This window comes from Parus major, chromosome 2, assembly GCF_001522545.3.
Source record: "Parus major isolate Abel chromosome 2, Parus_major1.1, whole genome shotgun sequence".
Classification (NCBI taxonomy): Eukaryota; Metazoa; Chordata; class Aves; order Passeriformes; family Paridae; genus Parus; species Parus major.
In genome coordinates this window covers 5001905-5026189 of record NC_031769.1, presented here as the reverse complement: position 1 = coordinate 5026189, position 24285 = coordinate 5001905, and the positions used below count along the sequence as shown (strand labels likewise).

The 24285-nt window shown below is 39.0% G+C and overlaps 1 protein-coding gene across 4 annotated transcripts in view; it reads right to left on the bottom strand.

The window, feature by feature from the left end:
- The window catches only part of LOC107200857 (sodium channel protein type 5 subunit alpha-like), a 213502-nt gene that overhangs the window by 148400 nt on the left and 40817 nt on the right, over nucleotides 1-24285 (bottom strand). For 3 of the 4 annotated variants that reach the window (XM_033520151.1, XM_033520153.1, XM_033520157.1), the window contains exons 1-4: nucleotides 17440-17524; nucleotides 13772-13900; nucleotides 8918-9009; nucleotides 691-921 (exon numbers count right to left, since the gene is read on the bottom strand). In XM_033520151.1, the coding sequence (XP_033376042.1) occupies nucleotides 691-921; nucleotides 8918-9009; nucleotides 13772-13900; nucleotides 17440-17519 (532 nt within the window). In that variant the 5' untranslated portion in view covers nucleotides 17520-17524. Of the gene's footprint in view, nucleotides 1-690; nucleotides 922-8917; nucleotides 9010-9143; nucleotides 9236-13771; nucleotides 13901-17439; nucleotides 17530-22797; nucleotides 22917-24285 lie in introns of those variants that run through there. The other variant, XM_033520158.1, reaches the window with a different exon arrangement.

Sequence of the window (24285 nt, the reverse complement as noted above, 5' to 3'; positions counted from 1 at the left end):
CTCAAAATAAATAAAATACAAAAGGTCACTGGTCATGAGTTCTTGCAGGATGGGCTGACCCAACAGCAAAAGATTTCCTTAAAAAAACATCTCTTAGGGTTTTTCAGATTAATAAAGACTGAATTTCTTTGCTTTACCTTTTGGATTTTTTTTATGCCCATTAACTCAAATTTTGAAGTTTTTCTAGAAATTGCAAAAGCTATAAATTTTCTTTAGAGAAACAAAATGTAAACCAGACACACACACACAGAGCTGAAATTTTCATATAATTGGTCAATACCAGAAAACAGAGTTTTAAAAATATACGACACCCTAAAACTGTGAAAGTCATCAATGAGGTTACTAGGACTCCAGAGGAAAGCAGCAGAAGTATTTTCAGCATGAACTGTGAAGGCACCATAGAGATTCAGACAAAGCTACCTCGGTCTTTCTAAACCACACTGACACCATGATATGTCAGTAGTCACGTTTTGCTGATTCACATATAGATCACCATCAGTATAATTAAAAAAAAACCCAAAAAACCCTACAAACAACAAAGAAACAAAGAATAAACAAGCCACCCCCAAAAAAAACACCACAAAACCAACCAACCAAAAAAAAACAACCCAGCAAAACAAACCAAAAAATCCAAAAAGCCCCAAACCTCAAATGACCACAAACCAGATTAGAGGACAAAGAGGAGCCTACCTGGATCACTAAGAAATTCCTCTGAGTTGTTCCACGTCCTACCATCCAAGTACAAGGAGCCATTGGTGAAGTTAAACATGGTGTAATCCCTGACACATTTGTGTCTCAAGTTTCCCATGAAGAGCTGGAGGCCTATGAGGGCAAAGACACTCAAGCAGAAAACGGTCAGGATCATCACATCTGCAAGTTTCTTAACAGACTGGATAAGAGCCCCTACAATGGTCTTCAGTCCTAGGGAGATAAAAGCCGAGAGTTTATAGACTGAGAGAGTGAAATATGTCTGCAGACAGCTGCTTTTCATGATGAAAACTCCATGGAAAGGGGAATCTGAAGGGCTTTGAGTGTTTGCAACCGGACGTCAGAAATGAGAGACAAGTGATCACTATGTGTCCAGTTCTACCTGCTTTTGGGCAAAAGTCCTGGAATTGCACAAACACTGATTTAAAAATGGAGGGGAAGAACTGGATGGAGGGACAGTGAGATACAAAACTATCCATGGGTAAAGAAAACATGGAATGTGTTTTATATTTTCATGGAGCTGCAGTAAAGGCGGTGAAGCCTAAATCCCATTGAATTTTGAGAATGTGAATTGCTTTTAAATCTCTCAGGTGATTCTGATAACTTTATCCCTCACATAAACAGATGAAGAGGTATGGAAATATTGTCTGTTCCCTGATTATTTTACATATTTTAGTGCCAAATCCAACATGCTGTCCTCATATGAATAATTCCTCTGCCTTCAATTCATTTGCTTAAGAAAACAAGAATTTGGGATTAGGAAAAAAGCCAAATACAAGCAATCAAATAAACACAGTGGTAATTATTCGAGTAAAACAACCTGAGGCTCCAACAGTACCTGGGAAAAATTAATCGTTTTATAATATGGTGCCAAAGTAGATAAATCTTCCTATTGCATAACACCAATGGCTTGGGTCACACAAATTAGCTTCTCTTTTATTATTTCACCCTGTAACACTAGCTTCAGCTTATTCTTCCATAAATATTCAGATATAAATAATTATACAGTTTTTTCAAGTGATAGTTCTTGCTTTTGAAGTGTTCCTGGAGATCTGCACTGTTTGAGCTGATTGAATATTACATGATTACAACAGAAAACCCCATTCCTTTTTAAATAAAGACCCTTCTCTTCTAAACTGGTGTGCTCTAGCTGGACATTAATATCAGCTGCACTTTGGTGGCAATTTTGTCCTTTCTTTCCTATTTATATTTGATTAATACTGGTTAGTAGTAATAAGTACTTCTGATAATCTGTGTCACCAGTATGGCAGCAATAAGTGAAATTTATTTAAATGGAAAAAAGAAAATGCAAAGAGGAAACAGGAGGAATTCTCCCGGGCAATATTCAGAAGCACATTGATTTGCTCACTGAATATGATCATACACATTAAATCTCAGTTCCTTGGAATTCCACCCCAAGAGTTTGGCAGCCACAAAGGCTGAGCAAGTGCTGCGTAATTGGAAATAATATGAAAATGTACTTCAGGGTACATAGGAAAGCAGAATTGGCTTTGCTTAAAAATCTCAGGTTAGAGTAGGGGGAAAACCAGGGTTTCTCAGATGAGGATGAGCTGTTGGAATGGCCAACAGGTGCATCAGTCCCTGCATCCAGCAGCCCCAAATACTCCACTCCTGCACAGGATATTGCTAATCTGTGAGTGATATTAACATCTGTAAAATGGCCCATTTAACCAAAAGGCACTGCTCCAACAGGTGTGAGGAGCTTTCTGTTCTATTTTCTAGGAATCTAAATTCTTTGTTTGCCTCTCTAAAATTAGTTTCTGGCATGGTAAAGAGGGTGCAGTTAGACAGCTCCCTACTTTGCTCAAAAATAAAGTGCAAATTGTTGCAGGACAAATATTAAGCAGAAGCTGGATTTTCATGCTACCTCTCCTCTTCAGAAAGGTTTTACAAATGAGGTCAGTTCTACTCAGATATTTAGAAAAAGGCTGACTTTGGATTTTTGAACCAATCTGTAGGCTTGGCTACCTGTTTTCATGCCTAAATAAAAATAAAACCTCTTTTGCTAATCTAGCCTTGAATAAACTTTTTACCTGAATGGGAAGTAATTTTAGATGTATCCCAGTTCTGAAAGGACTTCTGGGGTGTCACCATTGCCCAGCATTGAAAGTCCTTTAAGACAGCCAAGTCTTACACAAGTAGTGAGGTGAGGAAAAAAGATTTGCAAATGAACTAAATTTTTAAATTTTTTTAACATTGGTTGTCCTTTGAATGCACAGATGTTGCTTCACTGAAGTTTGTTAAACTTGGGAAATCCAAATGCAAACTGATTCTTAAGAAAAGGAAAAAAATACCACAAATTCTTTTACTGCCATACTCCTTGTGAAATCCCTGCAGAACATTTATTTATTTGTAATACAAATAGAGACTTGGAGTCTGTATTTGCACCATCTAAGTGCACTAATTAATCTTACTTATATGGGCAAAGACAGTGGAAATCCTAATGTGAATAGGGATAATATTAGGGAAAAAACCCTACAAAATTCTAGTCATCAATAAAGACTGACTTTTTCAAACAACTTCAAAGACTTTGAAGATTAACATTTTCAAAATCAGGCCACAGTATTGCCAATTTCAAGGTCATTTCATGAAACATGTTTTTCCCAGATTATTTACTGGAGTTTTAAATAGAAGGGTAATTCTACAATCTTAGTTTTACAAGTTCATCCCTTGCAGGTATCAAATAATTTATTTATAAGAGGGTTTCCTGCTTTACTTCCTTTTTAATTTTTTTGTTTTGTTTTCATAGCTTACAAGCTTCTGAACAATTTAAGATGATACTTTAGTAATACAATTTCTGTAATTGAAGATCTTTCAAAAATAACTTGTACTCTGCCTCCTGGACCTTTGTCAAAACTTTCCAGGAAAACCATTAAAAGAGTGTTGTACTTACAGCTGTTTTTTTCTCAAGTTTGTTTCTCAAGCTGTTTCTTTAAAACCAAAATTTTCTCAGAAAATTAAGTAGCATCCATCAAGGTGATTGACACAACTAAGTGCCAAGGCTAAGGAAAATATTTAATCCATTGTTCATTTAAACTATTCTGTGCCTCTAAAATGGAAGGGCTGAGGGGAATTAAGGACACCCAGGACCTCTTGCAGGTGCTCTGCATCTCTCTGAATCAATCCCATGTTTTGTAAAAGTAATGCTAGATGTATTCAAATTTAGAGCACGGTTAAATCTTCTGGATAAATAATCCTTCTTTGAAATAGTGCCAATGAGAGCACTGCAATATAGCTTAATAGAAGATATTATTTATGGGGCATTAAAGGCATTTACTTAATTCTAGCAAGTAAAACATCAAACCAGGCAGCATGCAGGAAAAAACCTGAGGATCTGATCCAAAGCTGAGTAACATCTACACCCATTAATGACAATGGAACTCCCTGTGGAGTAAATCAATAGCAGGCTTTTTCTGAATCACTGACTTCTTTCCACACCTCTGGGCCAAATCCTGCTTGCATGACATGAAAAAACCCACGAGATCCAAAATCAGTGGAATGAGGGCTGTATAGGCAGCCTGACATCTGCACAGAGCGAGAAGAATTTGGCCCAAACATTCCTGTTAAGGCAGGTAGAAATTATCCCATTCAGAGGTTAATCAAATAATCATTTTTCAAATGCAAATCAGAAACCATAGAAAATGCAAGCAACACCAAACAATGAGAAATGGCAAGATCCCAAAGCACCATCCATTCCTTATGCGAGATGTGAGGAAGTATTAGCATAATTCAGTATGACATCCATACCAGATGTTGGCAATCACCTACAGAACATCAGACACATTCATGCACAGTCTGAAAACAAGTGGGAAGAAGAAGAAAAATTTAAAAAAATGAAATAAAAAAAAGAGTGTGACTTGCAGCAGGATTGTCCTCACCAGGCCCATTCCTTTCCCTGAGGATACACCTGTGTCCTGTAAATGTCTGCATGAGTCACATGTGTGTAGGGAGAGAAGGGTTCACCCCTGATGAGTGTATTTTGTCATTAGTTACTGAAACATGGGGCAGGAAAGAGTTTAACAACGAGTTGGCAAACTTGGTGTCAGCATTCCTGCAGGCTGGCTTTGCCTGGGAAAGTGACAGGCCAGTCTCCAAGGAAAACACAACTGAATATATATCTCACCTCTGGGATAGTTACTTCTTGAGTTAAGTGATTTACCCACCAAAAGGTTGACATTTATCTCTCTGCAGCAGGACTTCAACAAGACTGAAGCTGTGAGTGGGGGTCAGTCTCCTCCACACAGTCTTAATTCTTGTTCTCTGAGCTCTGCTCTGGCTATCACAGAGGCACTGGATAACATTCACAGCACTATTTATAGCCTTTAGTCTCACTCCAACTTAAATGGGAGCTGGATCAGGCCCCAAAGTGCCTTGGCCCAATTTTCTATGAGGTCACCTTTCCAAGGTATCCTGTCATTTTGTGTGAGATGTCTGTGGTGTACACGCCTGTTCCAGAAAGAGCAGGGGAGCTTCTCTGGATACAGCTGGATACAGGCAGTTTACAAAATCCTGGGGATGATGATGATGAAGGCCTGCTTTTTGTGGTCTTTGGATGGAGAGGGCGTACCTCAGGGTTTATATTATCTCAATTAGTACTTATCAAAAACATCGGTAATTTCCATGAGGATAAAATATGATTCAAGACCCCTCTGTTGTTGCTCCTGTTGAGCCCACTGGGATTTGGATACTCTGGTAATGGGATGCTAATGGGAGACAAATGAATGGCTTCAGTGGGTTATTCTGCTGCTGACCATGGTTCCTATCTGGCAAGAAAAACAAATGAATCCAGTTGCCATAGCAACGTGCAAGACGCCAATTAGTAAATCAAATCACTGAGAGTTAAAGGTTTTAAAATGCTCCCATAGAAAAAATGTTACCTATTTTTAAGCACCTGAACCTGTACAAAGCTTGTTTTCCTCTCAATATCATGGACAGCTGGAAAATGGGAAGAAATGGGTGTGTTTGGTGCAGAAAAGGGAAAATTGAGGGGTTTCATGAAGGTCTTCTGGCATGTTAAATGCTGCCACAGGAGGGAAGGCACTGACCTGATGTCTTACACAGAATAAAAAACAGAGCTGATAATGAAACAACAGAGAGGGAGGCTGGAGTCAGAGATAGGACCTGCAAGACCATGGACATTTGGAGCAGCAGATATTGGCATTTTGGCACTCAAACTGAGCCCCAGCTCTCCAGGGAGAGGGAGGCTGGCTGGCAGATGCCAACATTTGTGTTGTTGGGTCTGGACCTGAACCCTCACCTGGAACAAATCTTCTAATGACAAAAGCAATGAGTTGCTGAGACAGTTCCTGTGCTTCTCAGGAAGACCCTGGCACCTCCACCTTTGAAGGGCTGCTGGAAGAAGTCAGGCAATAAATACCAGGCCATGCTCGAGCTGTGCTAAATGCAACCTTAGGCCAGGGGAATGGACTCTGAATTTCGGAGCCAGTGCTCCCCTAAAGATCCTTGTGCCTGCTTGAGCACTTAGAGCCAGACATTAAAGGTAGGTGAGATTTTTAAAAGCACTAATTGTCAGCTTTACTGACTCCCTCTGGAGTCAATAGAGAAACTCATTGATTCCAAGTGAAGCAGAATGCCTTTGAAAAGCAGCCTCTAAGTGCTTTGCTGGACAGAAGCCTCGCACCACGGAGGATTTGGCCCCTGGCTTTCCGTAAGCAATTTCACTGAGCACGGTGAGGCCAAGCATGTTTGTGCAAATAGAGGTATCTGATGGAAAAGTGATCAATTTTATTGAGGGAAAGCTCAGATATTTCCAAAGGAGAATACAACTTGGTGTTTTTCACCTGAGACGTGAAAGAGGAAGCAAAAATAACAACCACATTCTCCTCTCTACAGCAATTAACCCCAAAAATCTCATGAAAGATATTAATGCTCATCATCTTTTCATTTTTAAGCCTACTGGGGGAAAATATTTCACCTCAGCATAAGCCTATGTTATCATTAAAAACTCAGACTTATCTTCAGAGAAACCACAGCATCATGTCCAATATATCTTTTAAAATACATGTGCCTAACTGTAAAATGTACTGACTCCTCTGAAATTATCTGCTAATATTAAAAAAAACCCCACCTTGTCTGTGTTTCACTGGCAGCTGTGGCAATTTGTAGCTCTCCACATTTGTAATTTAATACTCAGGGCACAGGTAATCTTGATGATAAAATCAAAGGCCAGATATTCTATTAACATATCTACATGCAGTTATGTCACCAAATAATTTAGGGACTTGTACATAAAAATGCAGTTATCAAAAAAAACCTAATCAAATAGTCAGAATGAAAAAAGAGAATGTGAGTTATTATGCATTACTTTAATAAATAACACTCCTCTTTTTTTCTTTTTTTTTTTTCTATTAACCAACAAATGGAACAACTCAGTTTAATATCACTGAAGGGTTTTGGTGTATTTGAATCTGGATTATTTGAATCTCAGTACTCAATTTCTTCCCCACCAAGTCATATCTTATCATTTGATGTAAAACAAGCTTCAGCTCCTCCTCTGATATAGGACAGCAGAAAATTGTTATATATATAACTCAGAAAAATTGACAGGCTGTGCTCTGAAGAGACTCAAGCCTGAGACAAGATGTAAGGTGAAAGGTGTCCCCTGGAGAGGGATGTCCCTCCAAGCTAAGTCTTCAAATTGCTATCAAAGGAATCTAGGAAACAAACTCTGGCTTTCTCTCTGAGTAGCCACTACCATCTCACAGGATCTGTAAAGCTGTGCTCAGCTCTGTCTCCCAAGGAAAATAAATATCCTTTCTCAATGGAAATCCTGTTAGAGAAAACTTAAAAATCCCCACAAATCTCTGCTAAGCGGTTATGCTTTAAAACTTAAAGACAAAAATTAAAACTGGTTTCAAGGACCTAATAAATCTTAAAGTAATCTTTAAAATCTGTATTTGGACATACACTTCCAATTAAAAATACCTCCCTTTCCCAGTAATTTCCTTGATTTTCATTACTGTGGTGTTGGAAGAGAGACCAAACACTAGACCCAGATATATATATATATATAGATATATATATATATATATTTAACACCTTCATTCCTGAATTCCCATTTCTAGCTTATACTTCATGTGATGATGTGTTTTAATATGTATCCCTATAAGTTTGCTCCACAGAATTTGTTTAGATTGATATTACAGTGTATAACTGCGTGGTTAGAAAAGCCTTTCTAACCTTAAAGATCTGTGAGTGACAATATGAGCAATTCTTTTGATGTTTTGAATATTTTTAACATGTAATTGCCAACATCTGTTCAGGATTATCACAGATAGGATCTACCATGCATGGTTTTTGCTATCTTCTCTACCTTGTCATGCAGGTTGGAGATGTTAAACACTGAGGCTGAATGAGACCTGTCCATAGATAATGCTCAGCAAGAAAGTTTTATTGTATGTTTAGTCCTCAGTGGACTCATCTCTACATAAATTACTTAATAGTTTTGGGGTTTTTTAATAGTAAGAGATTATATAAAGAGCTTCTTTCACTACCAGATGTGTAGTAAAACTGATTTTTCTATATTTTTTTTCTTTTTTTGAGGAAGTGAAGAGGGGAGAAATAATATCCTTGTAAATGTGAGAAAACATGAGTCAATGAAATGCTGAACCTACCAAAATAAATAATGAAATGTTTTCCAATCTCTTCAAGGCCCAAAATTTCAGCAGTGTTTCTATCACATGCAAATGGATAAACACCATGACAAATTAGGCTATCTGTGCCTGCAGTCTTGAAACCTCAGCTCATAGCACGGATTTAGATTCCTCCATCAATGTGCTCTTAAACATGAATATGCATTTTGAGGTCATTAACCTCCCATTTCTAAAAATCAATATCCGAAGGTTTTAAAAGATTTTCATTGCCAATTTCATATGGTTCACAAATGAGCACTTTATGTATGTGATTCACGAGCCACCATTCTTACTGCAGCAGTTGTGAGCTCTGCAGTTTTGGAGGCATTCTCATTCCTTCTGCCTACAAAAAACATACTGGAAAAACATGTAAAAAAAAAATAAAATAACAAGAATTCTATTGACAGGTCGCATTCCCTACATTCCTCCATTTCCTGATCAGTATCTATGGTTAAGTCTTTTGTAATTACAGTGTTTAATACTGGAAATGGCATGTAGGCTTTAACTGCAGCCCGAGTGTTTAACCTGATTTTCACCTGAAATGACTGAGATTGTTTTCAGCGCCCGCAGTACTCTGAACGTTCGTAAGGCTGAGACATTGCCCAGGTCCACAAATTCAGTTATGTATCTGTAACAAGGGAAAGTCACACACAGACAATGACAAAACACCAGCCAAAAAAACAACAGTCAAAGGGACAAAGAGAGACAGAGAAAGAATCACTTGTAGCTGAGAGCCAAAACGTAAGGATCAGGGCGTCTTACCTGGGATAACTGAAATAGTTTTTAAAGCTCTCAATACCCTGAAAGTCCGAAGAGGTGAAACACTGCCTACATTCACAAATTCTCCTACATACCTGTAGAATTAAGTCACAGTTATTTGGAATTATACAATAGAGTATGAGACTTGTCTGAATGAAGAAAGCATTCATACACAGAGGGAGTGAACGCATCCGAATGAGAGGTGCATCCACTTTTCAGGCTGTTCTTTGATGCCATTTGCCCCAGGTTTTTATTAGTGCACATCATTTCAAATGCTACTTGAACTATTAAACTTTTCTAATAGGCATCAATCCTTTAAAACTACTGGGTGAACTCTGTTATTGCGCTGTTCAGCCATAAATACTTTAAAGATTTTACCATCATCTAGTTGAACAACAGCAACAAAAGAATTCTTTACATTATTAGAAATATTAAGAGTTATTTTGCTGCTTCAAATACTCAAGCAATTTTCACATAATAGCTTCTGAAATTCACATATAGGACAACATAGCAAAATAGTGCAAACATTTCGACTGGGTTATTTAGTTTAAGATGCTGCATTCTGTGGTAAAGCAAATTTTGGTTTCAAGAGATGCTTTAAATTGTATTTTGTTTTGTATTTCAATTTCATGCCTTTTGGCTGCAGGAAGATGGAGTCTAAATGAATATAACTGTCATCCTACTAAAAACTCTTTCTGATTAAAATACCAATCCCAGATGTTCCCTGCCATGCCTCTTTTGGCCATCCTGGAGACCCATCACATCCCAAATAAATGCTTCCAGGAGGGAGCATTCCTGTCACAGAATGAGTTTTCTTTCACCAGTGTTGTACAAAATTATTTCCTCCAAGTCAGTATGAAGCAAAACCATAGTCACCACTCTATCTGCAGAACAAAAAAGATCTTGGACCCTTGAATTTCACTCTTAAATTTCATTCAACTGTCCTACGTCTTTGGGGCCTTTGTTTTAGAAAAGTGTTGCAGAAAAAACTCACTTGGTCATTTTAAAAAGCCTGCTTAAGTGGGTTTTGTCCAAAGGCCCCTGGGGAGGACAAAGCATCCTCTCCATATCTACTAATCCAGATTATAGACTGAAGGACAATATTGATTCCCTTCATAATCTCACAGGGGAGTCTGGGCAACGATTTACCTGTTTTGTCCCCAGCTTTACCCTGTGCTTCTCTCCCAAACTTTCAGCATGAAAGGTGGAGGAAAAAAATAATTTGGGTAGAAGCACTAGGATGGGAATATGGTTTTGCTGACCAGAGATTTGTAAGAACACATTATGAAAATGTGAACAAGCACATGAAGTAGATAATACTGCTGCTTGTAATAGTCAATTAGGATTTATTTTGGTCATTTTTTTCAATCAAAATGCTGCTGAGCAGTTCTTCTGTACCAGGAGTGAGAAGCATCTGGAATTCCTATCCTAAATTTTCCCATTAGCCAGGGATTATTGTCTTTAAGATTTTTACAGGGCACTTTCCAACCCAGAGTTACAGCTGCCTCTCCCTCACCTGTTCTGGGAAGAGGAACCCACTAGTCTGGGAGAGAGGGGTCTAAACAAGGGCAGCTTCATAAATTCCCTTCAACCCATAGAGGGTAACAAGCCATGGCTGTGTCCACTGGCACAGGACAGCAGAAAAGCCCTGGAGACCTGCAGCACTTCTTACTCTCCAGTGTGCTATTTAAAACCACTCTCTGTGGCCCAAACTGTGCTGTTTCTGCCCAAAAGAGAAGACGAGAATCTATTCTGCAACAACTCTAAATCAAATGATGGTCCTCCCAGTGTAACTCTCATCAGTGAAATAATCATATTTTCTGCTAGCTCAAAACCCAAAATCCATCTGAATCTCATGGCCCTTATCAGGCTCCTCCATTTTGAATTTCCAGGCCATTTTTGTTTGCAGATACAGAAATACCTCTGGCAGCACACAGGCTACAAGCAGAGACAACACCAGAGTTACCTGTGTGATCCATCTTACTTTAAATTACTTGCAAATTGGATTTGTATGAAGGCTAAATCGTATCAGAATAGATTCCATTATCCAAGTCTCTGTACTATCTGCTGCTTGCATACTTGGGAAGGAGGTTTCATTGTCCATATGAAGATCATATTGCAGCCACTTTTAACTCTCTCACTGCTGCCTGTGGGCTCAAGGAAACACTTTCCCATTTCTTTTTTTTATTCCAGAATTCCACTTATTTTTCCATTCATAAGACTTAGTAAAATATGCCTCAAAGTAAGAAGCAATTGGAATGGATTCTGGCTCTGAAGAGACAGTTTGGTATCCAGAAAATAGTTTGATGTTAAGAAGCTTGATAGTTCACAGTTGCAGGTGCTCCTGTTTTAGAGGGGTTCTAACAAAGATGTGAAATATCATTTGGAAAGAAAATCAAAAGGTAGTTAGGAAAGAAAGCACAGATTCTCAAGCCTCTCATTAGAAAAGCTTTAAGGATTTTTCATTATCCTTGGGCTGGAGCACTGAGTGGCCATTCAGGTCTAAAATTAGAATAGAAAACAGAGGGGTAAAACTACAACCTGTGGGCACCAAATCCTGGTTCCTGCCAACAGGGAGTGAACAATTCCCCTGTGGGTTACAGGTCTGTGCAAACCTTCTCATCTTTCCTGCTCTCTACATCCCAAATGTCCAGAGATGCTGTAGAGACAATTTAAGGGATATTCAGACTGCACCCTCCCACTGACTGTCCAGAAATGAATTTCAGTCTGAGATGCCCCCAGAGCCAGGGGGGATGCCTCAACCTCTGCTCAAGTTGACAAGATGAGGTGGAGCAGATTCATGTCAAAGCTGGAAGCTGTGACTTCTCCTGTCCTTTTCTCTGCTCCTTTCTATCTGTCAGAAATCTCCTTTCCTCTAGAAAAATGAGAGCCCATGCACAGAAATTCTCCATCTTGTGCTGAATTCTGAGGCCTGCAAATAAACTCACATCCTAACTCACAAACAGATGGATGATTACACATTGCTTTTGCCACCTGCCTGATGGACAGGAGAGCAGGATGGTGACTCTGTGGTGTCCTGCCACTGAAAGTTGCAGGAGAATTGCACTTAGCAATGCTTGAGGAGAAGTTTAGCTGCAAAAAATACCTAATGTGTGCTGACCTCCAAGAGATTCTCCCCATCTGCACTGATTTGTTTTTTTAAAGGCTTATCATAGTGGCCAGATGTCAGTTCAGCCAAATCCATAGGAATGCAGTAACAGATACCAGGACCTGGCCTAGGGCTGGCTTAGATCCAAAGCTGACTGAAATAAACAGGAGTGCTCCTGAGGAAGTTCACTTAGGCTTTACACACCTTCATGCTGTTCTGCTAAATGCTGCTAAGAACCACAGAATTATAAAATATCTTAAGATATTGGAAGGGACCCATAAGGATCAAGAGTCCAATTCCCTGCTCCTCACAGGACTACCTCAAACTAAACCATATGATCAGGAGCATCATTCAAAGCCTCCTTAAATACCAGTCTTGATCCCTGTGCCCTAATAGAGTTGTGCTTTCAACTTCAGTGGTCCTCATTGGTGTTTTAGCTAACTTTGATTGAATATTCTCTCCTGATGTCAGTTCCATTCAAATTTCACAGCACCAGTTCAGCTCAGATGTTGGTGCTAACACACTTGAATCTCACTTAACACTGGGAATTATGGGGTTTAAAGATGGCAGCAAGAACTAACCTAAACCCAGAACTAAATACAGGTATCATTAAGCCAAAAAAACCAGGGATATCAGACCAGATACTTCTATGTTTAGGAAGTGGAGCCTTCCAGGCATCTCTCCCAGCTTTCACTTCAAGATGGCACTCATTCTTTGCACAATTTTCTCTTTTGTGACTATGAAGAAATCTGGATTTCTCTCTTAGCTGGAGGTACTGACAGTGTCAGACCTCTGCCTTTGGCCAGAGCTTGGGCTGACCCTGAGTCCCTGTGAGTGCTGGCTGCTTCTCTACCCCTGTGTATTTTTAGCTGTCTGGATGTTGCAAATCCATCACCTTCTTCAAAGCACCAGAACCCCACATGTCCTTAATGAACTCTAACAATCTAGGCAGAAGCATACAGCTGAAGGGGAATATCCTGGTGGGGGCCAAATTTCTATTTCCAAGATACATGACAAGTTTCAGAGGGTTATAAATTAATTCTCTATGGTAAAATAATAATTACTTTCCAGGTGAAAAGGGTTTGTGAAAAAAAGGAGGTGAAAACAGCTCTGATGATATATATGATGGATAGATAGAGTATAAATAGGGATTTAAATACGTGAGTATTCAGTCACACTTACAACACTTTCTATTCAGGGGTCTGAAGCTTCCCAAAACTACATTAGATAGGCAGATATTATTACAGATATTTTACAAACAGCTCTCTCTGTGGAGCACAGAGAGAGTAAATAATTTCTACAAAATAGTGTACCGAATTCAGAGAATAGATTTGAGAATTCCTCTGACTTCTTCCTCTGAAACCACTCAGGATAAAAATACCTCCTTCCTAATACACTTCAGCCTTTTCTCATTTTCAATAAAATTTGAGTGAAAAAAAAAATAAAGAGCATCCAGACAATCTTTTAAAAATTTCTATTGCATATATAACTCTCTTGAAAAATATTAAGGAGTGCTACTTACGCCATAACAATAACACTGAAATCCAGCCAGTTCCACGGATCCCGAAGGAAGGTGAATTCTGTCATGCAAAATCCTCTCGCCAATATTTTTATCAATGACTCAAAAGTGTAAATGCCAGTGAAAGTGTACCTGGGGAATAGAGTGGCCAAAGAAGCAAGAGAATTAGCAAGCAGTGGACGGCTGAAACCGCCGGGGCGCAGCTCTGGGGCTCCTCGTGTGAGTCACAGCAGCAGCACTGGGCTGTGCATGAACGGCCTCATGTGTGGACAGGTAAGGAACAGCAAAATACTCAGGACAGTGTCAGAATGGAGATAATTTTCAGCATGGGGTTGTCCCTTGATGAATCCTCACTCATTAAGTTGAGCGTGGACACCACGCTGCTAAACTGTGCTACAGCACTTCTGAACCTCTGCCATCTCCAGTGGAGAAGAGTGGATTAAGGAATCATGGAGTGGTTTGGGTGGGAAGGGACCTTAAAAATCACCTCCTTCCAACCCCCTTGCCATGAGCAGGAAACCTTCCACTAGACCAGACTGATCAGAGACCTTCTGATCTTGAGCACTCCCAGGGATGGGAAGTCCCCAACCTCTCTGGACAATATTATGCCACACTTCTTGTTTCTCCAGTTGGAAGGAGGGCGGTAGTTCCATTCACACCTCTCATCTTTTCCTGCCCAAGACATTCTGGAGACTAAAAAAATTGGTTTTATCAGCTAGAAAGGGTAATTGTCCTGCAACTTCCCTTGTGTTTCACTATCCATGGCAAATCACACCGGCCTTGAGAATTAAACAACAAAATGCCCTCACTGAAAAAGAATTGAAAAACTCCCACCTGACTACTGTGTGTAGTAATTTTGACCTGCCTGACAGTAAAGGAGACACAAAGCTGTTTTTTTCCCTGGTAAATTAAGTTATTACCGAAAGCCTCTTGACTGTGATGATCTGGCCTAGAACATAGATCTTACCTTTCATAATAAAGTTGACACTCATAACAAAATTTAGAAAAACCTCTGTGGAGGACAGTAATGCCTCGGATTTATAGCTCTCGGGTCTGTACTCACCCAGGGCTCTTCCTGCCATCAGAGAGAGAGTTCAGGGCATACAACAGCTCTTTTTTAATGCTGCTGCCTGAGACACCTAACCCAATGGACTGGGTATTCTAGGCCATATCTTAACAAGAAATAAATGTTTAGTGTCTACCACAGGCATTTCCTACCTCTGTTCTCCAAATGAAAATGAGGATGATACTGAAGCCTGTTAAAAAACCTCAGACACCTCAAATCCACTAAAACACAAATCTCATAAGTCATGATGTGAAGGGCTATCACTGGAAGCACTGGCTTGAGTTTTCTTTTCAGTGCCTAACCATCAATTGGTGACATCACACACGAAATATTTGCAATAGTAAAGATTCCTGTTTGGTAGAAAAATGGTGCAAGCCATTGAAGGTGGCTCATAAAATATATGAGAAGGAATCTATAAGGAAGAACATTATGCATAAAATATATTTAGCTGTATTCCACTGAACTGCAGCTAGGCACACACACAGAGAGTGGCAAATCTCCTGCCCTCCTGCCATCGTGTCACACACAGTAGTGCTACTCACATGTTATAAAATCTCAGTGTGCTTCATCTTAAAATGGGGATTAGCAGAAGAGTTTGGGTGCAGCAGTGGGCATTAAATATGTGTCACAGCTCCTCTCTGACCATATACCTGAGCGTTATCTTGTATCCAACTTTTTCACAGCTCCTATTTAGCTTTGCTCTGGTATTTCAAATATAGGTCATCCATGTGACAGTCTCTTTAAGCATGTGTATTTAGTAATACATGCAGAAAAACACATGCAAAGAACTAAAAAAAATACTTAACAGTACATAAGCTCATTAAAATGATAAAGCACTTGTATTTATTCAGCATGTCAGATGGGTTTAATTGATTGTATAATCATCATCTAATTCTAAATGGATTGGGCAAAGTCCTCCAGCTACTGAATGGCTTCTTTAACAACAAAAGTCAGGGTTCTTGAAAATATTTTTAGTGGGGGAAAGTTGAATTGATTCCTTGTTTTTTTTCAAAATGGTAAGGAAAATACTTTAAAGGAATATCTAGGACAAATATTTGCACAAGGTTATTCTTCTATCCCCTGTGAGTCTCTGAAACAGCAGAACAAAATGGATTAAATGTATCTTGTCCAAATCCAATATTAATCAATTTGAATTATAGTTCATTGGGTTATTTTGCTCCTCCAAAGTACTTGACTTTGATTTCATTCTATACACTCGAGGAGGAAAAGCTGAGAGATATGAGGGGACACGGGAGAAGAGGAAACATGGAAGGATTTACTGCATGCTGCATGAGTCCATCTGCACTTCTGCTCTGCGTTTTCTGCATGCTCTGCTTGATGCACTGATAAAACCATCCACATTCTCCTGCTTGCAGAAAACACAATATTATCATTTTTGCTATTTCCCTCCAGAATGTCTGAATTCCCAGCTGAACACCAACTGACCAAATTTTGATGAGATCATCAAGTGGGTAAGACATCTGTGATTCAGCAGAAAACATCGTGGCAATGCTTATGAAAGTTTTCAGTAGGAAAAGGACAACGTGAGGGGAAAGGACAGCCACAGACATACTTGAGGGTACCACACTATACAGAAATACATGAAACATCCTGGGATTAGGATGTTATTGTGATGGGATGAAATATTTGGTTCAGTGCTGCCTATAATTAGTAATTTATGGCCTAGAAGATGTGTCCTGCATGATTTTATGGAACTTAAATAAGGGCGTTTTACTCTCTTTTCTTACAGCCCCGAGTAGACCAAACACCAGGCTATGAAGCAGCAGATGGCTGTGTTTATCATATGTCAGTCAAAAATAAAAAGTGTGTTCTGATTGGTTCAATGAGCCAAAATAATTGTTTAATGCACTGTAGGTTGATTAGCTTGTGCATCTGGTATCAAGGAATATTTTTAAGCAACTTAAAGCAATGAAATGGGTTTTCATTTCACTGAAGCCCCTTAACCTCTCTCAAAATCAATTAAAAAACCCACAACAACAAAAAAAAACCCTGTCAAGCAGTGTCTTTGCCATTTTTCCTGAAGTCTTGTCAAACTAAAAAGACAGGAATTCTCACAGAGGTGTTCCCAGACAATTTGGTGCTCATAAAGTATCCTGCCAATGATTACAGGGGAACACTTCTCATGCTCTGCTCAGTCCAAAAGAAACTTTTGCTTTCATTAAGTTTCAGATTGAAGATAGAAGTCAGTTGAGGAACTATTCTCTGAAATAATTCAACTTAAACTCCATCAGCCTATTCTTATGTGTCCACCCAACAAATCCCTTGCATGGGAACTCTGGAAGACTGACCAGTTTCAAACAGGGTTGTCCTCAAGATGTGATTTCATCCAGATGTAGCATAAAAGGTGTCTTTGGCATTGAGCATAAGATTCATGGACTAAAAATGTCTAGTTTGCTTACTAAGGGAGTTTTCACAGGCTGAAACAACTACCTGGAAAAATATATTGTGAGGGCAGATTAGTCAGTACTAATGAATTTAGGAAAGAAATTGGACAACAGCAAACAAGATGTAAATAAGAACACAAAGAAGGAAGAGGAAGGATGAGATGAGGATGGGACAGCTGTAAATCAGCAAGGATACTTACTCAACATATTTATTCCATGATGGAGTCTCTGATTGTGCCATGAACACGCAATTAGTTAAAATAGTGCACATAATAAACATACTGAACAATGTAAATAGGAGAATTAAGGAAAATAACACATTGGATACAACACTTCATCAATTTTTGTAATTTTACACAAGATGTGACAGCTCAATCACAATTTGCAAGTTGCTTCAAGAAGTATAAGATTGTTTTGCAAGTGTATACGGAGACAATTATATAAACACAAAAAAATGAGGGAACCTTCTCTGTTTTATTTTTATTTTCCTATATATTTTATACATACTTTATACAGTAAACAAATGTACTGACTCTGCAGTCTTTAGAAAGCACAATACCCCAAATTTACAGCTGTGTTGGTCAGATGACAATGTGCATAGGTGCACAACTTTGTATGAAAAGAGGGATTAGTCTCATTTAAGTTTCCACAGAAAAACCTGTGTCTGCAAATTCCCATTTCATTTTTTATCCTGAAACATTTCTCAGGCAGTAGGGGAAAGTTACAAATCTGGTCTTTTTAATCTCTTTAATGGGCTTGAGGTCTCGCTTTCAGTATAAAGTTTCACCAAAAGCAAGTATAAGTTTCAGAGCACTAATTTTAAGGCTTTGTCTGCAAACCTTCTGGGCAAAGAGGCAGCCTTGGTCTGCACAGCTCTCTGCTCTCTGCTGAGGCACCAGATTCCCTATTTGGAGGCTAAAACAAACCTCCCAAGTGCATAGTTCATTCACTTTCCTGCTAAACTGAAACCATAAACATAAAAAGCACCTTAAATCAAATTCCTGAAATTGAAAACATAATTCACTGGATGGCTGTCCTTAAAGCACATGTGGCTTTCTGTAAAAAAATTACAAAATATGACGGGATTCTCCTGCATCAATAACTGGTGCCATGCAACTGGGAAAATCTAACTAAAGAGTTTAGGTGTGTATAAAAGATAAGGTAAAGGAAAACAGCCTGAAACCCAGTCAACAGGCAGGGACCTTTCCCAGGAAATTTAAGCAACACCAAAATATAAATTTATTTTGCTTTTTTTAAGAAGAAAAAAAAAAAGAAAGAAGTTTTGTTTGGTTTGGGTTTTTTTCACCTCTTTAGTGGTGTTATTTTTTAATTTGAGTTCAGTTTATTTTTAATTTGTGTTATTTTTTGTTTGAGAATTCGATTGAAGATTTCAGTTTCAAGCCTACATCCAGAAATGTTAGCATGAAATTTATCCTTTTGCAGAGCCAAAATCTCTGCTGAATACAGAATGGAACGTTTTCCAGTGGGCCACATAAGCAATTGCAAGGTTAAATTGGTAGTAACCAACCTGCAGATTCCCCAGGGCCACCACAGAAAGCAGTAATTGAACTCACGGGGACTGCTCACCTTACAAACATCTTCCACTTCTGGGCCAACACCTCCTACTGAAGCACTGGGAAGGATCTCTCATACTCACATTTGCTCACATCAGCTTCAGATATATTTCTACAAGTTTTTTCATTCTTGTTAACATAATTATTAAGTTCCAGCTAGCCTAGAAAACACTGGATTACTTTTTCAACTACAGTGAAATGCTATGGATGAAGCAGAGGAAACCAGACTGATATCTTCAGACCGTGTCAAAAAAATAGCATATTTCAATTCCAAGCAAATAAATTCTTTTGTTGGAATTTAGGGTCACTGGTTTGATTTTTATATTCCTGTTTCCTTGTGATATAAACTGAATCAAACAGCTTTCCCAGATGCTCACTTACAGGCAGGTGTCATCACCTCCTTATTCAAGCACCAAAGAGAACAAACCAAAGAACACAGGTTGGAAAAGTAAGGGTCAGCTCTGGGACAACAAATGCACTACAAATTCAATCTGGGTTTCATGACCAAGCTGAAAACTACCAAGAACATAAAAGAATGAAATGTTTCAGCTGGTTATGCACCAAAGTTAGTGGTCTGTGTTAAATAAGAAAGAGAAAACAGAAATCCCCACAGAATGAAAATCAGCATTCCTACCTGAAATCGAATGCAATTGTTTGCATTAGAAAAAGTCTGTGATGATCTACTCAGAAAGGACAAAGCAAAGAAGATAAAACTAAAATAAGCTGTATTAACAGCATTGTCCATTCCCTATCTTAGAACTGCTATTAAATCAATTTTTCCAAAGCCTACAAACTAAATATACTAAGCTACTCATCAGGATCCTTTCTGCAATAAATTAAACCCATTATTTCCAGTTTGGGGTTACAGAATAGCCTTTGCACAAGCTTATTCTAAAAGTTATAAATTTTATCTCCTAGCACAAAGATATCGAGTCAAACGCAACATACTTCTATTCTAGACTTCATTATGATGGATAATTGTTAATTAGCAGACTGAATATTAGAGGCTCTTTAGGTGATCATTGCCAAATTACATATAATATGTGCAAGCAAAGGTTAGTCCCAATGAATAGAATGCATAATTGGTGCTTCACAAGATCTCATTTTGCCTTATGGAAAGTGTGCAAAATCAGATGGGAGGAAAACTGCAAGCAGAAAATGCGAACAAAGATTGGAAATTCTGTAAGAAGGTTATTTTTATGACACACCAAAATACATAATTTTAGCACCAAGGAAGGTAATTTTTGCCAAACCTCCAGCTTGGATCAGTGGTAAATTGAGAAAAAACTAGCTATAAAACCTAGAAATACTAGAAATTACAATTCCTACAGATTTTACACAGGCTAGCAAACCTCTTGGAGAAACTAAGGACAACACAGAATGGTGCTTGGCTTGCAGGCAAGAAGAATTAAGAGGAGTCTTTTAAACATAAGTCATCAAGGAAACATTACCAATGATTAAATCTCATTAATAGGTGGAGATAGTTAATGAAGATGTTAATAACAGCTAATAATGATGCAGAAGACAAAAAGTATTAATTCCATTGGGGATACAATCCTGCACTCCCCATGTTCTCTGGGGCAGGAATGGAGCAGGGCCACCTTCTGGGAAGCCATGTGGGCCCTGCACCCTTCATGAGGCCTCACAGACCCTGAATAAGAGGAGAAATACCTAGAAGGGCTTTAAAGATACAATTTTAGTTGTAACAAACATTACTAGGAGGCTGTGGAAGTTTTTCCCTGTGGAAAGGTGTATTTATGAAAGACTAGACTTCTCAGGCTGGATGAGCAGTGAACACATTGCATCTATCCTGACGGATATGTCAGAGGAAGAGCTCCACAAACAGCTACTTAACCAATAAATGTGACCCCCACAGCTTCTTTATAGGACAGTTTTACTCTGTCCTCTCTATTTTATTCCACTGTTGGCCTTCATGGTGCGCTCAATGGCTGGAAATTGAAATATGGCATCCACTAAAGAAGCTGCTTCAGATATTTACGTGACAGGGCACCATTTGCTAATGCTCCTTTTAGGCTTTTGCCCTGGGGAAAATAAAGATTGCTTGATTACAGTCACGCAAGACGATAGATCTGGTTCCCAGGTCCATGTCTGTGATATTATCTGCTTGAGTACTTGCGGGTTCGGGCTCCTTTCTGCCTGGGATATTGACTGCCTGCTCAGCCACTTGGCCTTTGTGTTTCAGGTTGATACAAAAGGTCTTTATTGACAGAAAACAAATCAGTGCTTAATGCAGGATCTTCGCTGTCTCGCTGGGACTGGAGTTGTTGTCTCCTGACAGTGCCTGTCAAAGACTGAGCTGTTGGATCTCTCAACATTATCAACACAAGGTGATAATTTCCTTCTTTCTGGAGCTAAACTTATGTTTGCATTGAGACCTGCCACTCCCAAAATTTTACACTCCTCATCTGACCATATTTCTTTCCTGACAGACATTGCAAATGCTATCCTCTGTCATCTTTATCCTTGGAAGTGATAAGGATTTCTTGCTTATTTACCTTCTGTTTGGCTGCTACTAAGGGCAGGTAGCTCCTGTGCTACACATTCCTGTGACCCCTTGGCTTCACCAGCCAATGTAGAAAAAAGAGAGAAGACAGAACAAATCCCCAAAGCTGGAGGCAATATTCTCAATTTCTTTCTAAGAAGCTCAGTTTTCAGATTCTTCCCTTGGCCACACCTGGGCAAATGCATTGACCTTGATTAACTTCATCAAGGCTGTGCTGAGGTAACTGTGCCTAAAAAACTTGGTTGGGCTCTACGTATGCAGCTGTTGCATTGTGTGTACACATAATCTGATCCACCAGCTAATCTTTCTGCAGAATTCTACAGTGAATTCTTAGTAACCATAATAATGTCTTGGCTGACAACACATATTCATTTTTACATAGAATTATTGTAATCGGAAGCTTCACCTGTTTTTCTTTTTGATAGAATATCTATAGTATCACCTCTCACTCTATGGAGTGGGAATTTGATTTATTTTCCTATTTTTTTTCACTGAAATTTGATAATTAACCGATGTTTCTAAGATGCTACCTACTCAGTATTTGTTAATTCTCTGTGGTGGACATGAGCATTGCAGATGAGGGATTTCCATCACTAAAACATCACGGAATGATAAGAGCAGGATGTGAAGTCTTTGAATTATCACTGCCTGGTATCCCATGTGCACCCTAGAGAAAGCAGCCAAGTCATGAAAAAAGGTGTGTTTTTAGTAATGTTCACACAAAGCTGAACATTTGGGTCAGTTTGGCCTTCCAGAGAGACATATGACTATGTCAGAATATAATGTTTCTGGGCCTGTGTGAAAAAAACAAGCCCAAACCAACCACTGCAGTGTGTCTTGAATGACTTCAGAACAAGAGCTACAGGAAATCAGGCATTGCCCTTCCATTGGCAGGTCTAGCAGGACAGCCTGTGCCTTTTTCCTTTGTTGAATAACATATCCAAATAAACAAACTAGAAAAGAATCTACAAAACAATTTTTGAAATATTGCTTCAGGAGAAAAAAACATTCAGGTCTGAAGCATTTCAAAATTAAATTGTGTCTGCAGACTGTGTCCCTGAGTTTTAGCTCTGGGAGGGATTGCTGAAGTGCTTGGTAGCAATGCTCTCCATCAGTGTGGATTTCCCCTGGTTCCCTTCCTTTCTGAGGTACTACACCCACTTTCCCTTCAGTGAAAATGATCAGTCCCTTCCCATCTTTTAATCCTGAGTAAACTCACCAGACTTTCCAGTGCAGTTCATATTATCTGATGCCAGCAGTATGATACAGTCATTTTTATAGCTCACATAACAATATAAAATGAAACAAACCGAAAATCCAAGTGCATTTCTGCTTGTGCAGGCAAATTCAGCCAAAAGATTTAAAACAGCTTAATGAAATAAAATGGTTTCTGACTTCCATCCATCTGTGTTTAAAACCCATATAAAATACATGAGGAGGAAAATCAACAGAAAGGATATGAATGTACCAAAATTTTAATTGCTGCTCTTCTGATTGGATGGAAAGGACTAAGTATATACAAGGCAGGAGTGGCACTAAATCGAAAGATTGTCTTCCCTTTGTTCAGTACTATAAATGTCTGGAAAACAAAATAGAAAATGAGAACATTCAGTATTTGCATTTATGCTCACATTTTTCCAGCCCACATCCCACTGGGAAATTCCTGCCAGCATCTCATACTTTTCCCCCCCTCCCAAGACCCACAAAATCCTTCTCACTTGGTGAAAAGTTTTGTCCAAGGATTTCCCTTACAGAACTGACTGTCCTGTTGTAATATCCCAAGTATTTTGTCTTTCTTCAACCCTCATTGGGTCCTGTGCCATCACCTCTGCCATGTGGCTGAGAGAAGAATCACCTTTAATAATAAAAATTACCTGGAGAGTAAAATGTAGTGGAAGGAATTGTATGATGCTCTTCTTCCCAGGTGCTGCAGATCTCATCATGTTGTTGATCCAGCTTCTCTACTTTGAACACTTTACTGCTCTCAATTTTGTCTCACCAAGTAAGAAGTTGTAGGAGACACAGCTCCAACTAGGATCTGAGTTTGGCACTGAAACACTCTCATTGTGCTCAGATTAATATGGCCAGAGAGAAACAATTCTCTGAGCTATCTTAAATTCAAAACAAAAGTGAATTGTATACTAACCCAATTTGCAGAGCTCTGAAGATGTCCCACCATGCATAGAGGAAATAATATTCACTTAGAGACAGAACTGAGACACCCAATATATAAAATCTAAGCAATTCAGGCACCTTGAGTCTAAAAACTTCATGGCACTAAAATTGCAAATCTATATCCTGTTTATTCCTGGGGATAGCAGGCAAATTAAATGGTAAATTAATTCTGGCCCTTCCAGGTAAGTAATCTTATTTGTCTTTATCCATTTAACTTTTATTCTGTAGCTCTATCACCTACCTCTACACTGTTTTAATAGAAGTACCAATATGGCTACATTAATTCATTGTTTTACAGGAAATAGCATAACCCAAAATCAGGAGCAGCAGTACCTGAAAAACCTGGAATCTGCATAAAAATACACACAGCTTCCAAGCTTTATTTTGTCCTCTGTTTTGTGAAATGCTTGGAAAGGGGAATGAACTGTAGTAAGCAACCAGCCCAGCTCTGCTGTCAACAGCCTTTTGACAGAAGCTGTTTGCACTGCTGTGGCTTTGGTCCAGCCCGCACGTGATCCCTCATCAGGTGATGCTCGCTTTGGGACAAAGTTCACCATTCTCCAAAGTGCCAGCACTGCACATGCTGCTCACACCTCCCTTCAGCTCTGTTTTGGTCATCTTAAATGGAGTTTTGCTCTTCTTCAGTGGGAATAGAACCTCTACTGTCCAGGAATGGCCGTGAAGGTGCCTCCTGCTCTTGTGCAGAGTGCTCGCACAAGGCTCAAGTCACCCAGAAGCCCTTAACATTAAGGGGCTTAAGTGATAAACAACAG